The 9,927-nt window shown below is 36.4% G+C and overlaps 1 protein-coding gene across 4 annotated transcripts; it reads left to right on the forward strand.

Moving 5' to 3' along the window:
• The first annotated feature begins 3,035 nt into the window (after positions 1-3,035).
• Positions 3,036-8,866, forward strand: LOC122669042 (zinc finger protein 4-like). 4 transcript variants are annotated; one of them, XM_043865668.1, is made up of 2 exons: positions 3,036-3,110; positions 7,816-8,866. In XM_043865668.1, the coding sequence occupies exon 2, from the start codon at positions 7,910-7,912 to the stop codon at positions 8,693-8,695; it is 786 nt and encodes a 261-aa protein (XP_043721603.1). In that variant the 5' UTR covers positions 3,036-3,110; positions 7,816-7,909; the 3' UTR covers positions 8,696-8,866. The 4 variants fall into 4 exon arrangements, with proteins under 4 accessions (XP_043721603.1, XP_043721600.1, XP_043721601.1 ...); XM_043865665.1 differs by having other exon boundaries at positions 3,054-3,427; XM_043865666.1 differs by having other exon boundaries at positions 3,056-3,474.
• The last annotated feature ends 1,061 nt before the right edge of the window (positions 8,867-9,927 follow it).

Raw genomic sequence — 9,927 nt, forward strand, 5'->3', positions numbered from 1 at the left:
TCTTATCTCTTTCTTTAATTTAATAGACGTCTTTTTGTTACTTAAAAGGGTATTTCTATCAATGAGGGCAGGCCTTAGTGTCATGAGTTTGAATTTGAAAACAATCTCTCTATGAAAGCGGGGGTAACGCTGTATACATTATGACCCTTTTCATCCTCCATTAACTGTGGATTAGTCATAAAGATGATGGCCCGTTTTCTTATAAGGGTATTTTGTTCAATGCATGAGATCATTATATTACAATTTTATCCTCCATTATCATTGTGTTTACCATAATACTATATTAGGGAGAAAAAAAAAAAAAACTCCCTTTTCTTACTCAATGGTAAAGAGAGACAATTACTGACCTGACCCAACAAAATGCCCACAAACAAAATTGTGAAAAAGAGGTGCTTTAAATTAAAGTTCTAGAAACTAGATCAATCGGTCAAACCCAATTAATTTACTCGTTAACTTTTGGAGGAGAGTTTCCTGTCCGAGAGTGTGAATCCTGTGCTAGCAAGAGGCAGTTGGAGGATTGGAGCACAAGCGAAAGTATCAATAAGGTCGGGATTTTCACTTTTCATGGGGGCCAAGTCATCATTTCGTAAGGGACTAAATCTAGGAGTAGGAGCCACACTCCCGGACAAACTCTTTTTTCCTTTAAATTTGAACTAGAAAGAAGACATCTAGTAGCACAATTGACTTGAAACTATGGTTAAAATTGAAACCTAATTTTTTGACTTGACCTGGTTGTTAAACCGGTCTTCCATTGGTTTCAACTCCCTGGCCACCCCTAAAAAATAGGGATGTAAACGGATATTCGGAAATCCGAATTTGATTCGCATCCGTATTCATTTAGGGTATTCGTATCTGTTTAAGGATATCCAAAAAAATATTCGAATAGTCTGAAAAAAAAATTTAATCTGATTTGAATAGATATCCCAATTAATAATAAAAAAATTATATAACTAATGATCTTGGGGGTTTTAATCATATCTTTTGGGTGGAGGAAGGTCTAGGTTACAAAAGTTAAGTTGTAAATGGATAGTCGAAAATCCAAATTCGATTTGCATCCGTATTCGATCATAGAATATCTGGATCCGATCACATAGTATTTGATCCGTTTACATCTCTATTAAAAAGCCTGTGTTAGACTGTTGGATCAAATCCGGTCGAACCATTTTGGATAAACCGGCTGACTAGAGGATGGATTATTTGAAAGAGTTTTCGGGTCGGGTCATGAATTTCCACCACCCGATTAAGTTAAAGGTGATATGCAGAGTTAGGTATGAAAGTACTTAAGTACCAGAAAAAAAAAAAAAAATTAAAAGTATGGGTGGGCACGTGAAGGAACAGTTATTTATGGATCTGAGCATCTCTCTGACCTCTTTGAACAAGAGAAAAACAAAACAAAAAAAGAAAAAAAAAAGGCAGAGGAAAAAGAAGGGACAAGAAAAACTACTGTTTTCATAAAAAACACAAAAAAGAAAAGATACTGTAGTAGACTAAAGAGTGTAGAAGAGTTTTTGTTTTGGGAAAATTACATGATTAGTTACTTTTGAATTTTTATTTATAAAATTGTCCACATAAGTTAGAATTAACAAAAATAGACAAAAACAAGTTTAGTTTTATAAAATTAGACAAAACAGTGACTCTCCTTCCTACCTTGACAGTTTCTTTGAAAAAATCTCTTACTTTTTCCTTTGTTACTTGGGGTAGCAGAGAATGGCGGTGGCTGGGACAAGGGTAAAGTTGCAGGGAACGGAGGATGCCTAGGCGAGAAGGCAATGACAGGGATAAAAATGTCTAAAAAAGTAAGTACGGGACGGAGAGACACTATTTTGTCCAGTTTTGTAAACCTTAACTTGTTTTTGTCTATTTTTGTTAACTCAATCATGTAATTTTCCTTTGTTTTTTTTTGGGTTGGGGGGGGGGGGGGAAGGAAGTGCAATCTCTTTAATGTGAATGTATTAGTCCATGGATTTATTGTATGCTTTCAGATTGGGTATCGGTCATTCCCCGAAATCGATACAGATTAGTACCAATCGATCTGTATCAGATAGTTTTGCCCATGATTTTCAAAAAAATAAAGTTTTTAACAAATTTGCTTCTAATTCATATCGTTCTATCGATACAGAATCAGCTAAGTATCAAGATCAATGGTTAATGATACCGATATGGATCACCTGTATTGGACAATCCAATACTAATACCTCACACCATGCACTAGTCTATCTACTTGTTTTATTCCTCAGGATCCAAGAAAATTAGAAAACAACACCTCATCTCTCTCTCAAACTATTTATTGAATCTCATATCAAGAATTTTTTTCTTCTTTTAAGTGGGACAGTGGGGTTGGTGGAGGGGGGGGGGGATTTTTGGGTTATCTGTTAAAGCAAAATCACTATTTCCCAGAGGCCTAGAGTGTAGAGATGTTGAATATAAATGGACAAATGTGGTTTCTAATAGATGTAATTCTCTTATTCCTCTCTTTTTTGTTTTGTAATTTTACTTCTTTTGGGGAAGCAACAACACCATCTGAGAGATTTTTTGAAAAAATTTTACTTCTTTTGGGGAAACAACACCACCATCTGAGAGGACTGAGAGCATAGGAATTTGAAACCCAACAACCATGTTCCCATTTAGGCTTCAACAGGCTCATGTCTATACCCTTATAGACCGTGTACTGTGTACTGTAATTAATTAAAAAATTAAATACTTGTGTACCTTCTCAATGACTAAAAATACAGATTGGTCCCCTCAATTTAAGGCAGACAGCACAGAGAATTTGAATTTTGGAATCAAACATACATTCTTATGATTACTCTTATGAAAATTGGAAAGATGGGAAGAGATGAGATGCCATGGATGGTATCATAGTCAATCAAGATACAATGCATGAAAGTAAGAGAGAGGCATTATGGGGAACATTGAAGGAAGGTGATGGGTTTGTCTGAAAGAGAAACTGACCCATGCATTATGGAGTTATCTCAAACACTTTTCAAGTGGAGAGAGAGAGAGAGAGAGAGAGAGATGAATCATATATGTCTATCCCATTTGTAGGAGTTAAAGGTGTTTGTTCCTTCTTGTAGTTAAAGAGGCCAAATTCAGAGAACAGTGGTGGTGTGGTGAGTGAATTTTCTCCTTTTTCTTAATTTATCCAACAGCACCTTTCTTTCTGACTTCTCTGACGTCCCACCATCGTCCCCTCTTCTACCCTTTGCTTTCCCATAATTAAACATCACTACCCACCTTCTCTATCTTTCTCTCACTCTCTTTCTCCCCCATATGATCTAATCTTCCTTCCTTTTCCTTTTGTATCTCCTCCACTCTTTCTCTGTGTACGAAAAAACGAGAAACCCAGAAGCCTGTTTTGTCTCCTGATGATTAAAAAACATACCCAGGTAACTATACCTCTGTTGAAGATGTCTACACTTTCGAACTAGTATGTATATATGATGTAGATCTAGTACTAGACTTTGTTCAGAGTTGGTTCTTTCGGTTTAGCTTTTCTTTCATTTTAACTTTTCCTTGGTGATGAAGCCCTGTTGGATGTAGCATCTAGGTATGTTTTTCCTTGAGTTCTATTGCTTTGATTCTTTGTTTCTGTTGGCTTTGTGTGCTATGATAGCTTCTGTTAAATTGGTTTTATTGTGGAGATATAGTCTATTGTTAATGATTTGTGGATTTCTTCTTCTATATTGGACCCTATTTTTATGCTTTTCCGATTTCTATTCTTTTTGTTTTTAATTTCTTATTCTTCATTGAACTTCTATTGCTCCTTTTGTTTCTGTTGCTATGTTGGGTTTGGTTTTTGAGTGATAATCTGCTTTTCTGTGGATCTTTTCTCCTCTGAAAATTTGAGTTTGCTCCTGGTAATGACGAGAATGGTGACTGAATTACTCAGAGAAACATGCGAAAAGATGCTGGGAAGGAATCGAATTTTGGATTTTGCTGGCTTCTGTGTTTTTTCAGGATTTTGTCATAGATGGAGCTCTTTACCCGTATAAAATAAAAAAAGGAACTAAGTTGTATGTTCAGTATTCGTCTTTGCTAGCACTTTCTCTTAATTGAATTTCTCAATCAGGTGCTGGCTTGGTTGGTGTATGAGAAAGGTTAACAGGGTGCATGAAGTTGCCTCAAGTTGTTTATCTGACAGGTTCTAGTATTTAGTTCACTGCAAGACTCAAAATGGTGCACTTCAATCATATGTTGATTATCTTCCTGAGACATAAAAAGAATTATGCTTCAGGACTGTTTTTGGGGTTTGTCAATTGCTTCATATGGTTCCTCTATTGGCAGAGCTAGTGTTAAATGGAAATTTTAATATTCAAACATGAAATTTGTAGCAGCAAAATTTGATTCCAGCAAAAGCCTTTGAACTTAATCTTGGAAATTTATCAATTCAAAATTGTAATGGAAATCCAATGCGGAGACAATTCTTGTCAATTTATGAGAAACATGTGATTCCATTGTGCATCTCACCTCATATTTGTGTCTGTTTTATTCTGGGATCAGCAAGTAGAATGCAGTGAAACTGTCATTTCTGCTCCTGTTTCACTCTCGGGTAAATTTAAAATTTTCTTTGATGGGGGTATATTCACACACACAGTTTACTAAAATTTGAGTGTGGAGTTTGCTTAAAGCGTTGTGCTATATTTTGGATCTTGTTTCAATTTGTGCAATTTATAACACTTGATTACTAACATGAACATTAATAAACTTAGGCATTAGGGATTTTCAGGATTTTCAATTTGGGGTTTGCAGTTAGATCTTTATTTCAAGCCCATGAGAATGCACCACAATACTGTGACATGAAATCGCATTTATTGTCTACCAAGTTGCTTCTGTTTGCTTTCTGACCAAAAAAAGGAAGAATAATAAGAAAACCAATTTAAATAGAAAATGAATTTTGTACTGAGAAATTATTGTTTTATGCCATTTGTTTTCCAATATTAAGACAGAGCCTTTGCATCTCTGTCTAAATGTGTAAAAGTGAGATCAAAAGGCATTCTTCCAAACCCAGATTGTAAGAATGGACAAATGGAGAACCTTTCTTGACATTGTTCCTTATTTTGATGGAGTGAGGATGACTAGAACTCTTACATGCTTAGTGTACGATGTCGCCTTTAGTTTCTTTGAAGAGGCCCTTCAGTGAATTATCTTTCAAAGATCTGTTATGGTTCAGGTGTAGGTTTATTGATGACTATGCTGGATAGAGGATTCAATGCCAACTAAATATCTGACTTGTTTGATTGAATACTTCATGCATTTACGATACTGAAGCTCTTTGATACTCCTTTTCTTCCACAGCCCTGTCCCTCAAAATTATTTTCTCCTTTATGTTGAGTTTCACGTGGTTAAGATTCTTGTGGGTTGATCTTTATGGCTGCACGTGATCTTTGGTTCACTTGCCCAAACACTTTGACTTATGCATCCTTCATTAGGAGATCCTGGACTTGAAGCTTTCAAGCTTTAGCTAAGGTCGGGGGACTCAGATCCACTCAGGTTGATTATAGGGACTTTATTGTATGGATATGGATATATTTGTTGAACTTTTTGCATTTTGTCTTCAAGAGATCTAGACACAATTGTCTTAGATCTTTTGGATCCTTGAGGTATTTTTATCTTCTCACCTCTCCTTTATCTTGTTTTGTCAATGTGTGTTTCTCCTGATAAATGGATTTCTTTAGCCCTCCAATGATTCTTTTGGACTAAGTGTTCTTATTGTGAAGAACACCATTCTGGTTTGGAAGAAATTATGGCAGTGTTTGGATGCGTTGGCAGTTAGCCAAAAGCGTTTTCTGGAAAAAGCTGAAAGTTGCTGGAGCAGCAAAATTGAGAAAGTGCTGGCAGTCCATGCATGCAGACAAAACAAAATGTCTGAGAGACAAGAGACCAGTTCACTCAATGATACTAGCCATCTAAGTTGATACTTACTTTGAATACTTCTATTGATATTGAAACAGACATATTTGTCTTTTTGTTTAGTTTGGACTCTACATCTATTGGGTTTACTGATGTTAAAAATTTAAATTGTACAAAATAACAGTTCGCTTATATCCTCTGAATAGAAATACGTAGGTAAACCTCATTTTATTTTGTGTCCCATCATTATAAAGTTCTATATATTCTCCTAGATAGCTTTCTGACATCAACAAACTATTGTAGGGTTGTATGAGACAAGGGGCAGGATTTCATGTGCTGCAAAGTCGAACATTGCTGAAAATAAAGTGAATTCAACGTGTATTGGCCTTGTGGTTATGTCCACTGGTGCCTGATTCTATTGGTTTGATAGTTTTCAGTTAAAAAAAGGATTAAGGGAGAGCCTCCTTGATCTGCCGCTATAGATAGCGTCTGCAGTGCACTAGAGGTGAAGGGTCAGATGTCAAGATGTTAATTGCTGCTTACAGAATTGCTATCCTTTTTTAAAAAAAAAAAACAAACCAGCAATTGTCATGATGTAAATAGCATCCTTATAGAAAGGATTAGGGAAATGATCTGTAGGCTGTTAACAATTATGAAATCCATTTAAATATGAAGCACAGAATTTCAGCAAAATGGAATGGTGGGACAGGATTCATGCAGCCAACCACAAGTAGTTAGATTAGGGGTTTAATGAGGTGTGTCATGGATTCTCACTTTATCTTATTTCCTTTACTGACCCAGTTTTTGCTCTTTTATTTTTACTTTTTAACCAAATTCTGAATTGGTTACTCTCTTGATATGGTCTTTCTCATTCATACACAAAATTTGCGTGAAGAATATACCATAACCTCAACCTGGCTGAAGTGAAAACCAAAAATGACCAGTTGTGCATTGATCCCCCTCCCCAGTGGAAAGGTGATGAAAAGGAAAGGATGATCTTTATCTAATTTAGCTGTCTGTATTGATTTCTCATGCTTGAACTCTTCCCCGAACTTTTGTATTACTATTCAATCTATGAGGAAAATTATAAATGATGTACATTACATTTCTGCTGGACATGGGGAGTTAGACAATTAGTGTACATTACATTTCTGTTGGACATGAGGGAGTTAGACAATTAGGAAGGAATTGCTAATTTTCATGGAAGAGTCAGTAGAACTCTGAAGTTCTGAAGGAAACATCGGCATTGATAATTTCATGGTCAGGATTAACCTTAAGACTTCAACTTAGTAACTAGTGAAGACTTTTTTGTTGTGAGTTTTTCTTTTTCTTTTTTATTTAACCATTTACTTGTTATGGAGCAATGAAAAACAATGAACTTTATATTACTGCTTGTTGACTTTTTTCATGGTAGGGTTTTTCTAGTTAATCTAATTTTGGAGCTGTCTTTTGGTAAACAGTACTTGCCTTGGATTTTCTCAAACTCAGAGAAAGTGATAGTGCATATCCAATGTTGATCCTTCAGTTTTGATGATTTTTCTAAACCTCTTTTCCTATACAATAGCTTGTGATAACTGAGATGTTGGGGTTCATCTGATTGAAACAATGGTTATGAGATTTCAAAGATGGGTCCTTGGAGATAGCAAACCCTACGAAACTCTCCCCCCACTCCCTGGTTCAATTTTATTTTATTTTTATTTTTTCATTACTAACTTTTATGTGTTAAAGTGTGTACTTCATATTTTTCATAGACACAGTTTACTAATGTGGAAATGCCAGGGGATTTTCCTGACACTAATATATCTAATTCAAAATAAAATTTTAGGTTCTTATCAGTGATTTCTTGTTTGTGTGTCCTATTTTGTGTGCCCAGTTAAATTATTTGACCCAAAATTTCCATTTTCTTTTATAGAATACAATATCCAACTTTGAAGAACTGAATCGTTCGTAACATGATAAATGCAGATGAAGAGCTAGCAACGACTATCTATCAGTTGGCTTGATCAGCAAAAGTCCATCCTGTTAGGAAAAGAGCTCTCAAATCTTGATAGAGGCAAACATGAAAACACCCAACTCTGATTTCGAAGCAGGAGCCGCCTCGGAAGAAGAATCAGAAATCAGTAGTCAAGTTGCTTCCAACGTATCAAACCTGGAAAACTCCCCAGATCCCTCCAAGGATACTACCAATACCTCTTCCTGCATAACAAATCTCATAAAGCTTCAACCGGGTCCTAGACCTGTCTCTCTTGATTTATCTCTTAGCTTCAATACCAGTGACAATGATTTGGGAGGCAGGAAGGAGTCAGTAGGGCTTTCTATATCAAGCACAAGTGAGAGTAGTAGTGAAGCTGGTGCACATCCTCCGGCAGTTGCTGTAGCAAGAGTTTTCTCTTGCAATTACTGTCAACGCAAGTTCTTCAGCTCACAGGCTCTAGGTGGCCACCAGAATGCACATAAAAGGGAGAGGACACTTGCGAAGAGAGCCATGCGGATGGGAATCTTCTCTGAGAAGTATGCCAGCCTCGCTGCTTTGCCCCTACATGGGTCAACATGCCGGTCCCTTGGAATCAAAGCTCACTCCTCAGTGCACAACAACATTGGACTACCAGAGAGACTCCCTGAGATTAGAGGTGGTGCAAGGTTTGACCAAGGATACCTTGGCCTGCCAATGTTCATGGAGGATGATGATGCAGAGTTGTTTTGGCCTGGAAGTTTTCGACAGGTGTCTGAGGGAGCTGCTGTGCATTCGGGTTTCGAAATGGGGGGAAATTCTATAAATTTTGTAGCAGTTGCTCCAGCACCAGAAACAGATTCATCAAAACCAGATCTAACACTGAGACTTTGATAATTTCCTCCATTTCTTTCGTTTACTCACGCTTCCTTCTTTTTGCAGTGATACTCTTTGTACAGTGGGATATACATGACCCATGGCTGAGAGCTTACCTTCCCTCTGGTTAACAATGTTCTAGTATGGTTATTTTATTACTACATAACAGCTTGAAAAGGATTTTCATTCTCAGAGCTTGTCATGTTCTTGATCATATTTTTGTTGAAGGAGATATAAAATGATTCTGGATGCCCATTCTATGTTTTCTGTTTTTTCTTCTGTTATTCTTTTGTTTACATGACTAGCAGCAGATATTTATTTATGTTTCAGAAAACATGATTTTATAGTGTACCTCTTTGCTGATGTATTGAAGCATATTGTGTTGGGATTCCATGCAGAAAGGTGGAAAAAATAGTTTCACATTGGACATGAATGAGGAATGTGGGGGGCCTCAAAAGCTAGGAGAGGGTGCCCAACCACTTATAAACCCCCCACATTCCCATTCATATCTGACGTGGGACTATTATTTCTACCATCTGCGTGGAACCTCAACATATTGTGCTTAACTTACTATGCAGAGGACAAAAAGAACATAAATAAAAGGCCATACTTAATGTATGTTTATTCACTACTTAAGGGATGGGTGGGGGATATCAGTGTTGTAATGAGATTCATGAGAAGATTTCTTGTTAGTGTTTCATTCATTTCCACCCCCTATTGTACATGATCGAAAATACCTTTCTCCTTGCTAATCAAAGGGTTCAGCAGATCTCCACGGTGAAAACATTTTCACTGTGGAACGATGCATAACATACGAACTATACCAAAAATATGTATGTGTAATGGCTAAGATATAGAATACATTTCTGTATAATTTTTTTATAATTTATCATTTGTATGCGCATATTATTCACATATGTTATATAAATTTTCCATGATTCATCAATGCATTTCCTGCAATGCTGTCCGTCTTTGCTTGCACATTGATGCAAAGGTTATGAGTTCTATTACTGTGTATATGGGTATGACTATGAACTCTGAAGTTTTTTATTTAATGTTTCTATAGGCTGGATCTAGTAAATCAAATTCAAATATAGGAGAGGAATCCATCCGTAGTCTGCTTATATTGCCATCTTACATTCTAAGTCAATAGTGGACAATAAAACAATATAATTAATGAGAGAAATGGAACGCACATATTTAATGTGGAGAGAGAGAGAGAGAGAGAGAGTACACACTGACATGTGTGC

The sequence above is a fragment of the Telopea speciosissima genome, chromosome 7, assembly GCF_018873765.1.
Source record: "Telopea speciosissima isolate NSW1024214 ecotype Mountain lineage chromosome 7, Tspe_v1, whole genome shotgun sequence".
In the NCBI taxonomy this organism is placed as follows: Eukaryota; Viridiplantae; Streptophyta; class Magnoliopsida; order Proteales; family Proteaceae; genus Telopea; species Telopea speciosissima.

Excerpts from the sequence above, each read along its gene's own strand:
- LOC122669042 (XM_043865668.1), top strand. The coding sequence starts at position 7,910 with ATGAAAACACCCAACTCTGATTTCGAAGCAGGAGCCGCCTCGGAAGAA.